Raw genomic sequence first — 20,009 nt, 5'->3', positions numbered from 1 at the left:
GATACGGTGGCTCGAAGGGCGCGCTCTTTGCGCACGCGCGCCGCCCGTCCCGCCAGGACGGCCCCGCCCCGAGCCAGATGGGGCCTGCCGATTGGCTAAGGGGCGGATCCCACTGCCTAACGGACTGTTGCGTTGAGTCCTGGGCTTGCAATCCCAGAGATCGCAGGTTTTACTTCTGATATCCTCAGATAGGACCTACGAAAAAAATATACCTGGAAATTAAAAACTGGAGGCGGGATAATGGTATCGTCAGTCAGCAAGAAACAGAACAAAAAGTCCTTAATTTTGAAAGACATGCTTAAAAATGGGTATGGAAGACTGAGGTGAAGCATGTAATAGGGAGCTCACAACTGCTTGCAACTCCAGCTGAAGAGGATCCTATGCTTTTCCGGCCTCCGTGGGTACCAGGAACACACATGGTGTACGTGAAAAAAAAATTTAATGAAGAGTTTTGTTATACTTTAATGACACATCGATAAACACGTTTGGAAAACATGCATTACCAGGCAAGGGTGGCTCACACCGGTAATCCCAGCAATTTTGGGACTTCCCAGTGAAACTCAGGCCAGCTTTGGTTATGGTTTGCGACTATCTCAAAAACAAAAACAAACAAACAAACAAACAAACAAAAACCTGGAAGTGAGACTGGAGAGGTAGCTCAGTAAGTAGAGTGTGTCAGCACAAGTCCCCAGAAACAATGTAAAAACAAAAGATCGGCTAGTGGTCGTTTATAATCCTAGTATCTGGGTTAGATATAGGTGGATTCCTGAGGTCCAATGACCAGCTAGTGAGACTGTCTTAATGTAAGGATCGATGGCACCAGAGGAATGACACCTGAGGTAATCCCATGCATACCCTCCACACACATACAGAAGCAAGTACAGCAGGGTGGAAATACACAGGATTTTAAGATTTCTACAATGCTGGGAAAGTGGCATTCAAAGATCCAGTACCTGAATGGTGGGCGCACCACCAGCCTTCCCAGGATTGGCCTCAGCCCTGTCCAGAGATGGGAGATGAAACCAGCTCATTCCTCTGGTTAGTCCTGGTTTATCACACTAACATGGCAGACTAAGGCTCTGTGGAGTCTGACTGTGATGGTCCCTTCAGGTTGAATCTGCAAACTTGGATGGCTTGGTAGGTGTTTTATCTCAGCTAGTATTTTCCAAGGGGTAGTGTATGTGTGTGTGTGCACTGAATTTAGGAATATGTCATTTTTAATTGTGTGAATGTGTAGCTATGTCTGTGCACGTGAGTGCCTGGAAGCATTTGACCCTGTGTCTGCAGGAGCAGTATGCGCTCCACCACTAAGCCACCTCTCCAGTCTCGAGGGTATTTTAAAATCAATATAACAGACAGACAAAATTCTGATTCTGGCCAGCCTAGTATTTATTTCTCACCACTGTGAAAAACGAACTTAACGAAGATTTATTTTGGGTTATGGTTTTCAGGCCGTGGTATGTCAGTCAGCCTTGTTAATTTAGCATAGTGTAGAGCCATCTGAGAGAAGCATCAGTCCTGCATCGATCAGGGTGTTTGGCGCTATCTGTGACTGTCTTGGTTACTGACGCAGGAGGGCCCGGCCCATTGTGGGATGGAGCAGGCCAGCAAGCAGTTCCTCTATGGTTCCTACTAGGATTTCCCTCCATGATGGATTGTGACCCGAAAGTATAAGCCAAATAGCACATCTGGGTTTCACTGCTTTGAGGACAGGATGGCAGTGTGAGAATGTCAGAGAAGACTGTTCATCTCCAAAAAAAGGTGGCAGCCAGGATGCAGAGAAAGAAGTTAGCAGCAAAAATCTCTTCTACCACTTTCCAATAGCACCACCTGCTGGACACAATCCTTTAATACCCGCACCTTTAAATCCAAACCATACCAGCAAGACATCCTCCAGCAGTGGCTGGCCTCCCCTGAACCTCCAATATCTGCTTACCTTATTCAAGTCATGCCTGTGTGTGCACATGATAGACTGAACCCAAGCCTTGAGCACGCTCTGCCACTGAGCTACATCTGAGACCCTGCTACCTATCACCCCCTTTTTTTTTGGAGACAGGTTTCCACTGTGTAGCCAGACAAACCTGGAATTTGCTTCTCTGCTCAGGCTAGCTTCAAATAAGTTGTGGTACCATTTACATTTCATTATTGGGTGTGGGGGGTGGGGTGGAGGGCAGGTGCATGCCAGCACATGGAGGGGTCAGAGGACAACTCTGGGGTTGGTTCACTCCTTCCACCTTTATATGGGTTCCATGGACTGAATTCGGGTGACCAGGCTTGTGTGCCAAGTGTTCTTATTCAGTGGCCCACAATGAACAAGGAGGAAAGTACAGCTATCTGACTGTCACTCAATTCACACCGCAGACCCCGACGGCCAGGACGTGCGTGGAGGTCTAAGGTGACAGTCACGATGCCCAGCTAAAACTGTCTTCTGAGGGCTTTAAGAGATGGCTGAGCAGTCAAGAGTACTTGCTGTTCTTGCAGAGGCCTGAGTTCTGTTCTCAGCACTCCATCTGGGTGGCTCACAACCAACCACCTGTAACTGCATTTCCAGGGGGGCCTGATGCCCTCTCTGTCCCGGCCTCCATCAGCACCAGCACTCATAAAGACACAAACATGCCGGGCAGTGGTGGCGCACGCCTTTAATCCCAGCACTCAGGAGGCAGAGCCAGGGGGATCTCTGTGAGTTCGCGGCCAGCCTGGTCTCCAAAGAGAGTTCCAGAAAAGGCACAAAGCTACACGGAGAAACCCTGTCTCGGAAAAAACAAAACAAAACAAAAGACACAAACACACACATTTTTTAAAAAAAGTTGGATCTGGTGAGATGGTTCGGTGAATAAAGGTACTTGCCTCACAACCTGAGTTCGATCCCCAGAACTGACACGCCGGAAGTCGAGAACTTCCAGAAGCTGTCCTCTGACTGACACACATGCCCACACACCCACACACTAAATAAATGGATACATAATTTAAAAAGTTCATCCCTAGGTTTTGACACCAAAACAATAAGCAGACAAAAACCTAGCCAGTGAACAGAAAGTTTTCCCATGTCTTCAAGGTGAGGAGTGGAAGGTGAGGTCAAGACTGGACACCAAGGTGCCCTCCTGACTGATCCCTGTCCCACAGAACAACCCTCCACTGCAGACCTGCTCACCACTGACTCAATCGCCAACCAGGGCACAGCAGGGTCACCCACAGCTGACAGATAAAGCCCCACCCCAGGAAACTAAGAGGCTGAGCCCATGCCTCCTCTACGGCATCTTTATTCTAGCTGGGATGTGAATATTGGTCAGAACGATCAGATGTATCAAAGCACTTCAGCCCGATTCTACAGGGAGGGTGCAGAGTGGGTGGAGGGCTTCCCACGGTAATTCTCCCCAAAGCCTTCAAGTCCGAGCCCACGACCGGAGGAGTGCTGTGGGCAGGGAGGGGCAGGACCATGCAGCGCACAGGATGGAGAGGGACAAGGACCAGTCAAGAGGGCTGCGGCTGAGTTTATTCTATTTTGACGTCCCGCTGCTGCTTGATGAAGCTGATGAGGCCGTTAGTGGAGGAATCGTGGGAGGTCACGGCGGAGCTGCCCTCCAGCTCGGGCTCGATCTTCTTGGCCAGCTGCTTCCCCAGCTCCACTCTGCCAGGGAGGGGTGGAAGAGGAGAGTGAGCCGGGTTCCAGAGCCAGCGGGTTCCAGAGCCAGCGGGTTCCAGAGCCAGCGGGAAGGCACAACAGACCTTCCTCAGCACTCACCCCCATTGGTCGAAGCTGTTGATGTCCCAGATGATGCCCTGAACGAAGATCTTGTGTTCATACATGGCTGTAGAGGAAGGAGCAGATGGTATCCATCAGGCTGGCCGGCCTGCCTTCCTCCCTCTCTCCCTCCCATCCAACTGATGCCAAGCCTGGCAGTCCCTCTTCCCCACTCACCAATCAAGGCTCCCAGAATGAATGGTGTGAGCTTGGTGAACACAATAGAGTTGGTTGGGCGATTTCCTTCGAAGACCTGCAGGAAACAAGAAACGTCCTCCATGAGGTGCAGAGTGAGAGATTTCCAGAGCACTCAGTCCTAAATGGGGTGTCTCTACACACCCATCCCCAAGGCTCAGGGATCTCCACAGAAGAGGAGTTGGAAAGACTCTAAGAGCCAAGGTGGTGGATGACTTCAGGGAAACAGTATCTTCCAGACACAACAGGGCTGCACTTAGAAACTCATAGACTAAGCTGGGTGTTGGTGGCGCAAGCCTTTAATCCCAGCACTTGGGAGGCAGAGGCCGGTAGATCTCTGAGTTCGAGGACAACCTGGTCCCTGGTTTACAGGGTGAGTTTCAGGACAGCCAGAACTACAGAGAGAAACCCTGTCTCCAAAAAAAAAGAAAAGAAAAAAAAAAAGCAACTCACATAGACTATGACAACATGATGCACAAGTCCAAATCTGATAAAATCCCATGGCGGAGGAGGAGTAGACACCAAGTCCCACCTCTCATCAAAACGCTATTGGCAAATACTGGCTGCGGGGACGGGGAGAGAGCAGTTCTCCTCAGCAGGGCGACACCAGGTCTGTGAACTACACTCCAGGGCAGGACGCACGCCAGAGCTGGCCAATCAGAACGGGCTCCGGGGTTTCCTGCTCATTTGCTTCTTATGCTTTATTTTTGGCCTTTCTTCTTCCTTCCTTCCTTCCTTCCTTCCTTCCTTCCTTCCTTCCTTCCTTCCTTCCTTCCTTCTTTCTTTTGTTTTTTTCGAGACAGGGTTTCTCTGTGTAGTTTTGGTGCCTGTCCTGGATCTCACTCTGTAGACCAGGCTGGCCTCGAACTCACAGAGATCCGCCTGGCTCTGCCTCCTGAGTGCTGGGATTAAAGGTGTACACCACCACAGCTTTTTTCTTTCTTTTAAGTGCATGTGTTTAATCTCAGAACTCGGGAGGCAGAGGCAGGCAGATCTCTAAGTTCGAGGCCAGCCTGGTCTACAAAGTGAGTTCCAGGACAGCAAGAACTAAACAGAGAAACTTGTCTTAAAAAAAACAAAGAGAGAGAGAGAGAGAGAGAGAGAGAGAATATGAAGTTGAGTGGGAGTTGCGGGAAGAGAAAGAATATTGCCAACATACATTGTGTCCGGGGGTAGGGGGGTAGGGGAACCTTTTGGAGAGGAAAGGTACTCTCCCCAGAGGCTGGGACACTTAAATCCAGAGAAACAGACCCTCCTACTGTGTGGGACAAGCAAGTCATACCATGAGCCCCTACCCTGACCCCGTCAGGGTCATCCCTCTAGCTCCTACACGTCACCATAAAGCTGAAGTTCACGAGCAAGGCTGACCTTGTGTGGCAGGAGCTTCTCCAGGTCCTCCGGGCTCTTTCCTGCAGCCTGGAGCTCCTTCTTAGCCTCTTCAGGTAACTTCCCCTTCATCAGGGCCTCAGTCTGGGCCAAGAAGTTGGCCAGGAGGATCTGACAAGAGAGACATGCGGTTACAGCAGCAGGCAGCGCCAGAGCCTGCCCAGTACTTCTCAGGTGTGTGAGGAAGGACGGCACAAGAGCACGGGTAACAGCACGGCTATTCATGTTTCTTCACTGGGGACGGAACCCAAGTGCCCTCTGCTGAGCTACAGCTCTTAAAAACGGAGACAGGTTTTCACACAGTTACTCAGGCTGCCCTGAACTGGCAGATCTTCCTGCCTTGTCTCGGCTTCCTGGATAGCTGTGATCACCAGGTGTGTACCACCCTGCCAAGCTTCCTAACAGAATGTCCAGTACTTGGCAAAGTGTCATGCTAATGACTGTCTTTTAAGACTTTCAGAGAGCCGGGCAGTGGTGGTGCACGCCTTTAATCCCAGCACTTGGGAGGCAGAGGCAGGTGGATCTCTGAGAGTTCGAGGCCAGCCTGGTCCACACAGAGAGATCCAGGACAGGCAGGGCTACACAGAGAAACCCTGTCTCGAAAAACCAAAAATAATAATAATAGTAATACAACAACAACAACAAAAAGAGGGTGAGGCATCAACACCCCCCTTGTCTAGTTGTAGTACGTCAACAGTGCTGTATCACAGATTATAGCCCGGGATGTGGTGACACACGCCTCTAATCCCTACACTCAGGAGTCAGGAGACTGAGGAAAGAGGATTACCAAATTTAAGGCCAGCCTGGGTTGCACTGTGTGACCCTGTTGCAACATGACAGACAAAAAGACACTCAGCTGCCAGTAAGGACCAGACTGCTGGTCCTCCCACAGGGAGGTAGATTCTGCCAGAAGCCTGAATGAACAAGTATTCCCCTGGGAGTCTGGCTGTATCCTAGGCTTTAACCACCAACTTGACATAGCCTAAAGTCATCTGGGACCGAGTTTCTATTGAGAGACTGCCCAGATCAGATTGGCCTATGGGGGATCGTCATTGTTAAATGATGCAGGAAGGCCCAGCCCACTGTGGGCAGCACCATCCCTAGGCAGGTGGACCTGGACTGTATAAGAAAACTCGCTAAGCATGAGCCCGAGAACAAGTCAGCAAACAGCACTCATCCATGGCTTCTTGTTGTGGAATATTACTTTAACTAGGCAAAGATGTGTTACACCTGTTTATGCTGCAGAATATTACTTTAACTGGGTAAAGGTGTGATACATTTGTTTATGCTGCATTTGTTTAACATGTAAGGATGTATTACACTTGTTTGTGCTGCATTTAATTATGTAAAGATGTGTTGCTGTTTGACCTTGCCTGCCTAGGGCACCCGATTGGTCTAATAAAGAGCTGAATGACCAATAGTTAGGCAGGAGAAAGGATAGGTGGGGCTGGCAGGCAAAGAGAATAAACAGGAGGAGAAATCTAGAGAGAGAAGGAACGAGGAGGAGAGAACGAGGGACATGCCTGGGGCAAGGAGCCAGGCAGACAGAGAGAAGCAGGGACAGTAAGACATACAGAGAAGTAAGAAAGGTAATCAGCCCCAAGGCAAAAGACAGACAAAGAGAAACAGATTACACAGAAATGTGCCTAAGCTAGACCGAGCCTTCAAAACTAATAACAAGTCTGTGTCATGATCTAGGAGCTGGTTGGTGGCCCAAAAGGAAAAGCCTGGTATAGTTTCTGCCTCAAGCTCTTGCCCTGGCTTCCTCCGATCATGGACTGTGACCTGTAAGCTGAATAACTGTTTCTCCCCCCAGGCTTGCTCTTGCTAAGAGCTCTTGTCACAGTAGCAGAGACAGAACTAATACAGGCTAACACCTTTTTTTGTTTTGGTTTGTTTTGGTTTTTCAAGACAGGGTTTCTCTGTGTAGTTTTTGATGCCTGTCCTGGAACTCACTCTGAAGCCCAGGCTGGCCTCGAACTCACAGAGATCCGCCTGCCTCTGCCTCCTGAGTGCTGGGATTAAAGGCGTGTGCCACCACCGCCCGGCCAGGCTAACACACCTTTTATGAGGTAGGAACCCAACTCTGACAGCCACTGGGCTTCTGATCCCGGGAACTGAGATAACAGACATGTTGTGTCTCAAGGCAGTAAACCTGTGGTCATTTGCTGTGGCAGTAAGAGAAACGAAGCTAACTGCTGAGCAGGGCAGAGCTGCAGGAGGGTCCAGACAGCCTTCTTACCTTGTGATGCAGACCTTTCCGTATGGGGTGCTGGGTCTGGACAGGGATGAGGAAATCACAGGGTATCATCTTGGTGCCTGTGGAGTGCACAGCGGTCACCCATACAACCCAGGCCCAAGAGAGGTACCCACACAGCCTACAGAAGGCACTGCCCTAAGAAGGAGGTCCCAGCCGTCCCAACCTCATCCTGCCAGGCACCACACCCCCTTGCCCAGGACAGATGGGCCTGACCTTGGTGGATAAGCTGATAGAATGCATGTTGGCCATTGGTCCCTGGCTCTCCCCACACAATGGGGCCTGTCTGGTGGTCCACCCGGGTACCGGACTTGGTGATGTACTTCCCATTGGACTCCATGTCGCCCTGGAATGAGGACAGAAACTCAACCCTTTACCTACAAGATTTCCTTTTTAAGAACTGTGCCCAGATCCTTCTGGGGTGCCTCAGCTTCATGTGGGGAGCCTATAAATGTGGGTCCTCAGGCTCCTGAGCTTTCTGGCTTAGACTACCATAAGGGCCATGATCAGGAGAATATGATCTGGAGGCAGGAAGAGGATTGCTTTAAAAATAAACTTTGTTCTTCCTATAGGTGGCCTGAGGTAACCCAGGAAAACGGCCCACTGCTCTCTTGATCCAGAAAAATCTTTCAAAATCATGCAAATTGAAAGGTTCAAATCTTGTTCACTTTAAGAATAATGACGAAGGGACTTGGGAGAAGGTTTAGTAGTTCCTTAGAGTGCTTCCTGCTCTTCCAGAGGACCCAATTTCAATTCCCAGCACCCACATCAGGTAGCTCACAACTACCTGTAACTCTAGCTGCAAGGGATCCCATCAAACCTCTTCTGGCCTCCATGGGCACCTTGCATACATGTCACAGATACATACAAATTACACATTAAAAGAAAAGGGGAGAGAGGAGACTATGAGTAGGCAGGTGTGCCCAGACCAAACAATAGGGTGGGGCACAGGGTCAGAGGCTCATAAGAGTGCTGATTTTTGCCGCATGTTGCTTACAAATGCAGAGAGGTTAGCTGTAAATTCTCTAGTCATTTAACATATCCAAGTGAGCAACGTACCCAAGATGGGCCACAGTATAGGTCACAGGGGGTCCCAGCTCACACCATCACCCAGAATAGCAACAAATGAGAGCCAAAGAGGAAGACACATGCCCACAACCTATCCAGGATGAGTCTGGTGAGGGCACCTCTCACAGTGGTGAAATTCAGCTGATAACACGGACGGAATAGGTCTTGGTTACCAAGATGTGCCATATCCATAGCCAAGGGTAAGGGGAGACACTGGGACCTGCCACTAGACCTTTCCAAGCACGGCCCGGGAGCCGGTACCTGCTGGAAGTAGGCAGCAAATCGGTGCATGTACTGGTCATAGGGCAGCAAGGCGTGGGTCTCGCACTTAAAGCAGTTGATATACCAGATCCCCAGTAGAGCCAGCAGGACGGGGGCATTCTTATCCAGGGGGGTCTTGCGGAAGTGCTGGTCCTAAAAAAACAAGGTGGGTGGGGGCTGAGCAGCTGTCAGGGAGAGGAAGGAGGGAACAGGACCCATACATGTCCCAGGCCACTCAGCACTCACCATCCAGTGAGCCCCGGAGAGCAGCTGTTCGAAGTGGTCAAAACCTGTGACATAAAAGTAGCATCAAAAGAAGTGACCCTCTGCCCGCCTCGCCCGCCTCCTCTTCCCCCCCCCTCCCCCGGTGTCTTCCTGGCAGTTGGGTTGGGTCAGTTTTTTTGGATGTGGAGCCAGAAGACAGGACCTGGGACCCGGGATAAGGAGGGGCCTGCAGGAAGTTTTGCTCTTCAGAGGTGGCCCTGAGCACAAAAACTACCCTAGGTTCTTTATCCCAGAACTAAAAGAATAAACGTTTCTAGGTAGGAGGAGAGAGGCTGGAAGCCTGCGGGACAAGCAAGGCATTCAGGGATGCAACCTCAACCTCGTGCTGCGATACTGCCTCCTGCAGGCGACTCACCCACGTGCAGAGCGATGGAAAGTCCAATGGCTGACCACAGCGAGTAGCGGCCACCTACCCACTAGGAAAGAAGGAAAAGGCGTTGAAGGAGGGCAGGCACACCCTAACCCCCCTCCCTCCTGCCACACCTGTGCCCAGAAAGCCACGCGTCCACAGGTGCTTGGAGGGTTTGACCCAACCCAGCTCTGCCCAGTGAGCCAGCAGTGACCCTCCATGCAAGGCAGACACAGCCAGTCAACTCAAGATGACGCCATGGCTGGCCTCATACCTGTCAGCTCCCGTCTCCTCAGCACTGACGGACAGCCTCACACCTGTGCCAGCCTTTACCTTCAGTGTTGGCAGAACCAGGACCTGTGCCAGTCTCTGCTTTCTCAGTGCTAACTGAGGGCTCCCAATCTGTGCTAAACCTGCTTCCTCAGATGTTGACATACATAGACCCTCATACCTGGGCCTACCTTACTGCCTCAGACACACTGATAGATTGAGTGTCTCATACCTGGGCCATGCCTCATCTCCTCAGATACTGGCAGTCCAAAAGCTCATACCTGTGCTGAACTTACCTGTTCAGACGCAGGCCCTATCACCTCAGCCACTGACAGACCCAAAACCTCATACCTGTGCCTACCCTGTCTCCTCAGCCACTGACAGACCCAGAGCCTCATACCTGTGCCTACCCTGTCTCCTCAGCCACTGACAGACCCAGAGCCTCATATCTGTGCCTACCCTGTCTCCTCAGCCACTGGCAGACTGGAGTCTCATACCTGCACCTACCCTGCCTTCTCAGGCACTAGCAGACCCAGAGCCTCATACCTGTGCCTACCCTGTCTCCTCAGCCACTGGCAGACCCAGAGCCTCATACCTGTGCCTACCCTGTCTCCTCAGCCACTGGCAGACCCAGAGCCTCATACCTGCACCTACCTTGCCTTCTTAGGCACTAGCAGACCCAGAGTCTCACACTTGCACCTACCCTGTCTCCTCAGCCACTGCAGACCCAGAGCCTCATACCTGCACCTACCTTATCTCCTCAGAAATTGGTAGACCAGAACCTCATACCTGCACCTACCCTGCCTTCTCAGGCACTGACAGACCCAGAGCCTCATACCTGTGCCTACCTTGTCTCCTCAGGAATTGGTAGACCAGAGCCTCATTCCTATATCTACCCTGCCTCCTTGATCAAGGACAGACCCACTAATTTACACCTATATCTACTAGTCTCCTTTGTTACTGACAGACCCAGAGCCTCATTCTCACACTTACCCTGTCTCTTTGGTCACCAACAGACCCAAAACCTCACACCTGTACTTCCATCTCCTCAGATACTGACAGACCAGAGCTCATACCTCTACGGGCCATCTCCTCATATGTTGACTGATCCAGAATCTCGGGCCTGTACCTACCATGTCTTCTTGGTCACCGACACACCCAGAGCCTTGGTCCTACCTGTACCTTGGTCCCACAGCGACTGACACTTGCACCTACCCTGTCTCCTCACACACTGACAGACTCAGAGCCTCAGACCTGCACCCATTCTGTCGCTTCAGGAACCAACAGATCCATAGCTATGTAACTATGCTTACCCTGCCTCCTCAGACACAGAAAAGCACAGAGCCTCCCTCCCATGTCCACTTTGCCTCTTCAAACATGGAAAGACCTAGAGGTGCTGAGACCAGTTACAAACAGAGCCTGGATCTGAGGCAACAGCACCCGGCGTCCAGAGAGGCGTATACAAGTCCTGTAGCGGAAGTAGCCTTTTACAGGAGAATTAAAACTCACAGGAAGTGATAGGAGCAACTTCCTTCCTCAAGTCTCTCAGGCTGACACAGGACTAGAAGCCCACCAGCTGCAAAGGAGGGGTGCAAGACCACACCTACATTAGATGTCTTGTGGTGTTTGGATGGAAGTGTTTTCTGGAAGTCTGGGGAGACAGGCTGGGAGGAAGCACAGCACAATCCACAAGATGGAGGAGGAAGGGAGAGGGACAAAGCTTCGTGGAGCTCTCAAAACTGCGGTCTGAGAGCGAGGCACAAACGAAGACAGAGGAAACCCCCAGGGGACCTGAGGTTATCCTGAATGACGACACCCCGGACTGAGGGTTGAGGAAGCCAACACAGGAGGTTCACACAGGTCCAAAGACCCAGAAATACAGCCAAGGTCCCTCTGGCTAAGACATAATGATTCATCTGGAAGGATCCAGGTTTAGGAAGAGCTTCGCAACCATCTCACAGGCCCCCTCGGGAGAGACATGGACTCTCAGGTCTTGCCTAGTGGACTCAAGGTTTTGAACCTGAACTGGGCAGTCAGCAGCCCTCACACTGACAAGGTTAGCTTCTGACCTTAGCTGAGAGGAACAAGGCCAGATTTCACTTCTCAGGAAGCCTGGCAATGCCAAACAGGGTCTGACCTCCGAGCCCTCATAACCGTACCGTTGGTACTAGGGCAACACAGACCAGACAACAGTGAGAAAGTGAGGCCTAAGGCCACAACACTTGGGCCTGGCTACAGATGCCAAGGCCCCGGCAATAGCCCCAAGTGTGGCCTGACTGAGGATAGGTAGCACCGCTGACTTAGTGCACCCCCCCACCTCCTCTCTCTGACTCCCACACATTACTGTAACTGGTTGGTGTTTCCTTTCCTTTCCTTTCTTTTCCTTTTCCCTTCCCTTTTTCCTTCCCTTTTCTTTTCCCTTCCCTTCCCTTCCCTTCCCTCCCTCCCTTCCTCCCTCCCTCCCTCCCTCCCTCCCTCCCTTCCTTCCGGACAGACCCCAGGCATATCTACCTCTGATTTCAAAGCCCTTGCTTAGAGGACCCTATCTACATACATTTAAATTAGGGCTTGCAGACAGCCTAGAAGACCCACAGCACTGGTCCATTTTATGGGCCAGTGCTGTGTGTCTAATTGGAGAGGTCACTCCAACTCACATGAGCTTAGCCAGGGCGCCTCCACAAAGACTCAGGGATACCCTACCTTTAACTGAGGCCTGTGTACAGCTCAACCCTACCTACCCACATTCTTAAGCCCCTCAAAACGACCCCCGGCGGAACAGCTCTGACTCAGGCCATGCTGGGCCAACCTGCCCACCTGTGCTGGATGACAGCTCCTTAGGCTGCACGTAGTGGGACAAATTTCCTTCCTTTTCTATAAAAATGTATTTATTATGCATGTATCCGTGGCTACCAGAACTCATTACAGACGGTTGTGAGCCACCATGTGGTCGCTGGGAATTGAACTCAGGACCTCTAGAAAAGCAGCCAGTGCTCTTAATCTCTGAGCCATCTCTCCAGGCCCTCATTTCCTTCCTCTTAGTTTGACCTTGGCTCTCGTGATCTCACCTCCCAAGCCGGGTTTACCCACCTGTGCTGGACCCTTGGGTCAGAGCACACCTGGTTAGCTCCACCTACAAGTACTTGAGCCTGCCTCCAGAGCATATCTGGTCAGTCATCTCTATATAAGTCTGGCCCCAGCTTCTCAAACCTGGATGGCCTCTACTCAAGCCTGGACCATACTTCTTCAGGGCTCTCCACCAAGACGCAAGCCTGGACCATACATCTTCAGGGCTCTCCACCAAGACACAGGTATAACTCCTACCTCTGACTGAATCCAGCTTTGGAAAGGGCCAGCTCTACCTACCAGTGTTCAACTCCTCAGGCCTCGGTCTATATCTGGCAGATCAACTGTCTGCCTCTGACCCTGGCCCTCCAGAATCACAACTGATAAGCCAGGGCCACCTACCTGCATTCACCTTTAATTCTCACACTTCCAAAACTGTATCTGACAGGCCAGGCGTGGTGGTGCATGCCTTTGATCCCAGCACTGGGGAGGCAGAGGCAGGTGGATCTCTGTGAGTTCGAGGCCAGCCTGGTCTAGCTCTGTCTATTGGTACAGTATGCCCCCTGGCTTCTGACTCTCCTTGGTGAGTCACTGCAATCTATCAGGATGTTGACCATGGCTCTTCAGACCACACATGGAAGGTCAGCAAAACATCTCGGCTTGTTGGACCACACACCAGACGGGCTAGCTCCACTTACCTATATGAGATTCTGGGTTTTTTAGACCATGCCCGACTGGCCAGTTCTGATCCTGATTCCTTGCCTCACATCTGTCTGTCTACCTGATACTGAATCCTCATATAATTCCTAATGAATCAAGTCCACTTACCCGACCCTGACCCTCACACTCCTAGGAGGCCAGCTCTACCTACCTGACCTAATGCATTTTCTTTCCCGGCTCTGACTATGACTTCTTCGGTCTCAGTGACATGCCAGTTTTGTGACCCCAGGCCTTCGCAGACCGTCACTGACAAACCCTGTCTACCCACATGCTAATGTCACTCTCACCAGACTGGCAGTCCCAAAGATTCAACCTCGTGCCAGGAAAAGACTCCACGGGCCTTACCCAAGACTGACCTCCATATCCCTGTGCCTGGTCACACTCAACCTTACCGAGTGAAGTTTCACGTACTAAGCGTGACCATACCCGGGTAACCCAGAGACACCCACGCATGCCACACCCCCTTAGTTTCCCACTCAGACATGTGCTCCACCCATCTTGTCTTACTTCATTTCTCGGACAGCACTCAAACATCCAATTCTTCTTTGCCTCTGAGGCCTCACCTGACAGATTGCCTCTGCCTGCTTTGCTCGACTGGACCGACCCGAGGAAGGATTTAATGACGAACTGCAGTGTCTCACATCAACCCACCTCTGCTGGTTGGGCAGACTAAATCACTCCCATTGTGCTTGGCCAAGACCGGCAGACTTGGGATCCCAGCCTGGGGCTGACCTCAGCAGCCTCTTCTGTACCTTACCTGGGAGACCAGGGCATACAAGCCTGACCCTTAGCAACTTCCTCTGCCAGTCTTACCGCACACACCTGTAAGGGCCCGGCTTCAATGCCTTCTGGATGGATTAGGAGATGCTAGACCACCTACCTTCGCGCTACCAAAACTGTCCCAATGTCACCAAATCACAGGGTCGGACCTGGTTTCAATCAAGACTCAGTTCCACCTGCCCTTGCCTTCCTCCCATTTCCGGTGATGCCGGGGGCTGAACCAAGGACCTGGACCCTGCCAAGGAGCTGTATCTCCCACCCCTGCACCTTTAGTTTCAGTGTCCATACTAGACCAAGCCAGTTCCACCTACATGTGCCTAGCCTGGCTCCTCCGGCTCCAGAGGAAAACCAGTCACACACTCTTGTCCGATTCCGGCTCCTAAGACCTCAGCCATGAGACCACATCTCATAGACTCCACCCCACACCTGAATCGATGCTACCTGCCAATCTCAGAGTCTTCTGCTGCCAGTGTTAGACTCGGGCCTTAGGTAGCACATTCTCTCAAAGAACTGGGTCTCCAAACCTTGATCTTTCTTGAGTCTCTCCAACTGCGCCCTGAAGACACAGGTCCTCTGCTGTGGAATATTCCTTTATACTGTGTGACTATGTCACTGTGACTGGTTTAATAAAGAAGCTGACTGGCCAAAAGCTGGGCAGGAGGAGAGTGGACAGGAGAGCCAGACGAGGAGAACAGTGGGAGGAAGAAGGGCAGAGTCAGAGGAGTTGCCGGCCAGATGCAGAACCAGTCAGACACACAAAACGGGACAGAGGTAAAAGCCACGAGCCTCGGGGCAGCACAGATGAACAGGAATGGGTTAAGTTGTAAGACTTAACTTACTAGTCAGTAACAACTCTGAGCTACGGGCCGAGCCTTTGTAATTAGTACTGAGCTGGTTATGGGGAAGTGGCTGCTGGGATGGGAAAACTTCCACCTGTGCTTGACCTGGTCCCCTGCCCCAGGCCTCACCTTTTGTACCCCGTCTATTCCTGCTCTTCTCACACCACCCCACACACCCAATGACAGAGCAGCCTGTGATGCCTCGGAAGGGCTGGCCGGGCCGCTGAGAACCTGGGTTCACCTCATCTTTCAATCAGCTAACCGCTATCCAATCTTCACTTCTCAGAAGCTGCCAGAGACTCTGATATGTGCACATCTGGGTCCTCTGCCTACACAGCTGGGCCAAGGTCACATGACCCTGACTTCAGACCTCAATTATCAGAACTATTCTTGTTTGGTTGTTTAAAAACAAGGTCTCACTACATAGCTCAGGCTGGCCGTGAACTTGTGATCCTCCTGTCTCAGCCCCCTGGGATTACAGAGATGTGCCACCATACCTAGCTGATGTCATAGCTGCCCTTGTGTCTTTCTTTGTCCTGGCACGTCCTCTAATTGCACCTGTACCTGTCCTTACTCCCTTTCAGACCTGACTCTAGCTCCTGAGACCTCTGCCATGACAACAGACACACCTTATGGACTCCACCAGACAACCTGAGGAGAATTGGCTTGCAAATCTCAAGTCTCAGATGTCAAAATGAGTTCTCTGATGCTGGGACCCCGAGAGACTCTACAGCCCACTAGCTTACCTCTGCCGGGTCCAGATGCCAGACACGCTAGGCAATGTCACAGCAGACCCCAGCTGAGTCTCATCACTCACCCGTACCCTGTACTGGACCCGACCTGAGGACTGGCCTTGCCGGCAGTGCCGCACCCTGACCTGCTGGCTCGTTATCTCACCTGAGAGACTAATCCAGAGTCTTCACGCATCCCTGCTCCTCAGACATCATCTCCATTCCGCAGTATCCACCCACATCCCTCCTCCTCATGCTGTTAGGGTTACGTGTACGCGTGGCCTGATCCACGAGGTCTCCACTGCCGTCACTGCCAGCCCTGGACCCTGTTCCCTGCAGCTAACTGCCACTCTCTGACCTTTGCCTGTCACAATCTATCAATTTTCTGTACACTCCAGTTACAATGAGTGCCCCACTGTGTTGGGCTTCATGGCAAACAGGGGACACCCACTCCTTCCGTGAAACCGTTTGCTCAGGTGCTGAAGCCTAAGGAGGAAGGGGACAGGCCCCGCCTCTTTTATCAGGCAGGCAACATTCGTTAGAGGCCACAGTTTCCCAACGGGGTTCCTCATCTGAACCACAGGATGTGTGCCAAGGACGATGTACAACTGGTCCCGTCTAGACAGGCATTAACTCATACACAGTGGATGGCTTGGGACATGGAGCTTCATTCTCCTCGAGAGATGAGTAAAAAAAAAAAGTCCTTAGCCCAACTGTGGTGGCACATGCCTGTAATCTAAGCACTTGGGAGGTCAAAGCTAGAGGATCAAAAATTCAAGGCCAGCCTGAGCTACATAGTGAGCTATGGGTTAGCCTGGGCTAAAAATAACTAATTGAAAAACTCCTGATTCAGCCTGGTAGTGGTGGCACACGCCTTTAATCCCAGCACTCGGGAGGCAGAGCTAGGCAGATCTCTGTGGGTTCGAGGCCAGCCTGGGCTACAAAGCGAGCTCTAGGACAGGCACCAAAACTACACAGAGAAACCATCTAAAAAAAAAAAAAAAAAAAAAGGGGGTGGTGGTAGGATGTGGGGTGGGAGCAGCTCAGTGGTATCCTAGGCACTAAAAACAAACTTTTTATTTATTTTTTCATTTAATTTAATGAAAAGGGTATATTAGAGCTTTCAAAGCTAGGCTACCCTGTGGCCAACGATGTCACCAAGAAAAGCGCTCCAGTGCAATGGCTGGTGGGGAGACACCCTGAGGCGTGACACCTTCTCAGATGTACCCAAGACACGTGTTGGAGAGCACCTCTGCCTGGCCACGGCCGCTGCACCCGCAGAGCGCACACACCCCAGCAGTCCTGCACTCCACGCCTTCACGGCCTCTTGTCCCAGCACTGCTGGGCTCCAGCAAGCTGCAAGGCCAGCCCCTCGTCAAGGCTGCATCCCGGTGAGTCCGCAGGACAGTCTGTCCGTCTGTCCTAGCAGGTGGCCTGCATGCGGCTCTCCCGTTCGAAGTGGGGTTTGCTATGCAAGCTGCCCTGGCCTGGTGTGCCTCGACTCCAGGTCCACCGCCTCCTCCCTGCACCCGCCCCAGCTGTTCCTGCAGTCTCCTGTGGGTCCTTTCCCAGGACCTGCCTTGCCCTGCCCTTTGGCCTTTACAGACCATGGCTGCAGCCTGGAGAAAGGTCAGGCCTGAGAATAACTCACCTCAGCTAGTGGAGAGGGCAGGGATGGCTCTGGTTACCTCACAGTGGGTGCTGCTGGAAGGCACCCAGGGGAGCCACTTCTCCTGTAAGCTGGGAGCTCTCCCACAGACAGAGCCTCCCTAAGGGCCTCTCTGCCTTTCCCAAAGTGAGATAGACATGCGGCAAGTGCTCAGTAGATGCTGACCTGACCTCATGGGCCCCTCCTGCTGGCTCAACAGCCATGACCCGGCTAAGGACACGCCCAGCACACAGCACAGGAAGTGCCTTACTTACATCCCAGAACTCGAACATGTTTTGAGGGTCGATTCCAAACTCCTTCACTTTGGTCTGGAAAGTACAAAGGGAACATCTGTTAGACAACAGGAGCTGCAGGAGGGGAGAAGTACTGCCAGAGAGCCCCGCTTCTTCCCAACCCCATGTGGGGAAGGGTGGAGCAGGCTCAGAGTTGAGGGTGACACCCCAGATTGCTCACTCTGAACTGGACACCCAGCCAGCTCACCCCCAACACACCAGGGACCCTGCACCTATGGCACCTCCTCTTGGTGTCTAAGAACCAGACACCACACAACCATCCCCCACATTCTGCCCTTAACATCTGGAACTCCAACCCAGAGGCTACTCTGCAGGCTAGGCAACGAGGCCTGGACCACTACCCAGCCTTCCCCCTTTGAAGATGATGCCACCGGAGAGGTCCCGAAAGAGACCAGTCTCGTTCTCAGGTGTCTAGGCCCTCAGGCAGGCAAAGCCAACCACCCCATACTTATCCTCGGAGATGTCCACGGACATAGCTCTGCCGGCAGAAGGCAGACAAGGTGCTAATTAGCAGCCTTCACACATGCGGCTGGCCCTGTACCCTCTTGGCAGCATTAGAGGTAGAAGTGAGGAGGGGTGGCAAGAGGTCAGAAGGGCCTAGGTATGGTTCGTGGTTCCCAGCTCCACCACCGACTTGCACAGCACCGCCACACGGCAGGGTTCAAGTTTACCTCTGACTTGCTGAGCCAGGCTGAGTGTCCCCTACCTCATACAGGCTCAAGACCAAGCCAACTGTGGACAGGCAGACATGATCTGAGCTCTAATCCCATCAGTACCACCTCACATAATCCTTAACTGGAAATAAAGGCCACATCTGGGGCGCCGGAGAGACAAGGCCAAGACCACACACTGCTCTAGCACAGACCCGAGTTTGGCTCCTCACAGACACCGGGCTGCTCATAACCAACTGTAACTCCTGTTCCAGGGGACCCAGAGCCCTCTTCCGGCCTTTGAAGGCATCCTTACCTCTTGCACGCACATGCACACCCCATCACACACACACACACACACACACACACACACACACAATACACACACACACAATATACACACATACACATAAAATGAATCATAAAAAAAAAAAGTCATGCTGGGTGGTGGTAGTGGCACATGCCTTTAATCCCAGCACTGGGGAGGCAGAGCCAGACAGATCTCTGTGAGTTCTAGGCCAGCCTGGTCTACAGAGTGAGTTCCAGGATAGGCACCAAAACTACAGAGAAACCTTGTCTTGAAACCCGACACCCCTTCCCCCCAAAAAAAGCCACACTGGGCAATGGAGCAAATGCCTTAATCCAGGAAGCAGAAGGAGGTGCTCTGTGAGTCTGAGGCCATCCAGGACAGTCAGGGCTATACAGTCAAGCCCTGTCAAGAGTTCCCAACCAGGGAAGATGGCTGGCTCATGGTAAAGGCACTTGCTGTGTAAGCCTGGAGATCTGAGTTTAATCCCAAGAACCCACATAAAGGAGGCAGGACACTCCACAAGGTTGTCCTCTGACCTCCACTGTAACATGTGTGCCCACACATACATATCATGTACACACACACCTGCAAAACAATAAAAAATTAATAAAAAAAAAAATTACATCCAGGGCTGGCGAGATGGCTCATTGGTTAAGAGCACTTATTCTCATAGAGGACCCAGGTTCAATTCCCAGTAGGGTGGTTCACAACCATCCCTAACTTCAGTTCCAGAAACCTAATGCCTTTTCTGATCTCTGTGGGCCCCTGGCATGCATGTAGTGCATACATACATGGAAAACATTCATACACATAAAAAAACAAAAACAAAAAACCACACCACCACAAAACCACATTCATTTACCAGGCCTAACAGCTTTGGTGAGAAGCAGGATCTATCCTGCACATCCCACATGGGGAGAGACATGTGACAGTGTGCCGAGGGCCAGGGGGTGCTCATGTGCATCATTCTGGCCTGGGAGATGTGGGGACATCATGATCCCTCTGACTCCATGCCGTTCTCAGGATTCCAGACACTGAATGGAGGCAGCAGGAAAGGCCGGCTGGCTCTCAGGGAGTCGTCTATGCCAGCGACCCAGCCATGATGAGGCCCTGAATCAGGGGACTGGGCTCTCCCACGAGG

General features: G+C 51.9%; 1 protein-coding gene across 1 annotated transcript in view; it reads right to left on the bottom strand.

Annotated features, from left to right (window-relative positions):
- Window positions 1-3,471: 3,471 nt before the first annotated feature.
- The window catches only part of Gpi (glucose-6-phosphate isomerase), a 29,570-nt gene continuing 13,032 nt past the window's right edge, over window positions 3,472-20,009 (bottom strand). Inside the window, exons 9-18 of the mRNA XM_059275063.1 lie at window positions 17,870-17,923; window positions 9,550-9,610; window positions 9,156-9,199; window positions 8,910-9,062; window positions 7,797-7,926; window positions 7,566-7,642; window positions 5,306-5,434; window positions 3,920-3,995; window positions 3,743-3,809; window positions 3,472-3,628 (exon numbers count right to left, since the gene is read on the bottom strand). Of these exons, the coding sequence (XP_059131046.1) occupies window positions 3,493-3,628; window positions 3,743-3,809; window positions 3,920-3,995; window positions 5,306-5,434; window positions 7,566-7,642; window positions 7,797-7,926; window positions 8,910-9,062; window positions 9,156-9,199; window positions 9,550-9,610; window positions 17,870-17,923 (927 nt within the window). The 3' untranslated portion in view covers window positions 3,472-3,492. The remainder of the gene's footprint in view (window positions 3,629-3,742; window positions 3,810-3,919; window positions 3,996-5,305; window positions 5,435-7,565; window positions 7,643-7,796; window positions 7,927-8,909; window positions 9,063-9,155; window positions 9,200-9,549; window positions 9,611-17,869; window positions 17,924-20,009) is intronic.

This window comes from Peromyscus eremicus, chromosome 1, assembly GCF_949786415.1.
Source record: "Peromyscus eremicus chromosome 1, PerEre_H2_v1, whole genome shotgun sequence".
NCBI classification, from domain to species: domain Eukaryota; kingdom Metazoa; phylum Chordata; class Mammalia; order Rodentia; family Cricetidae; genus Peromyscus; species Peromyscus eremicus.
The sequence above is the reverse complement of the archived record's forward strand: the minus strand, read 5'-3'. Positions and strand labels throughout refer to the sequence as shown.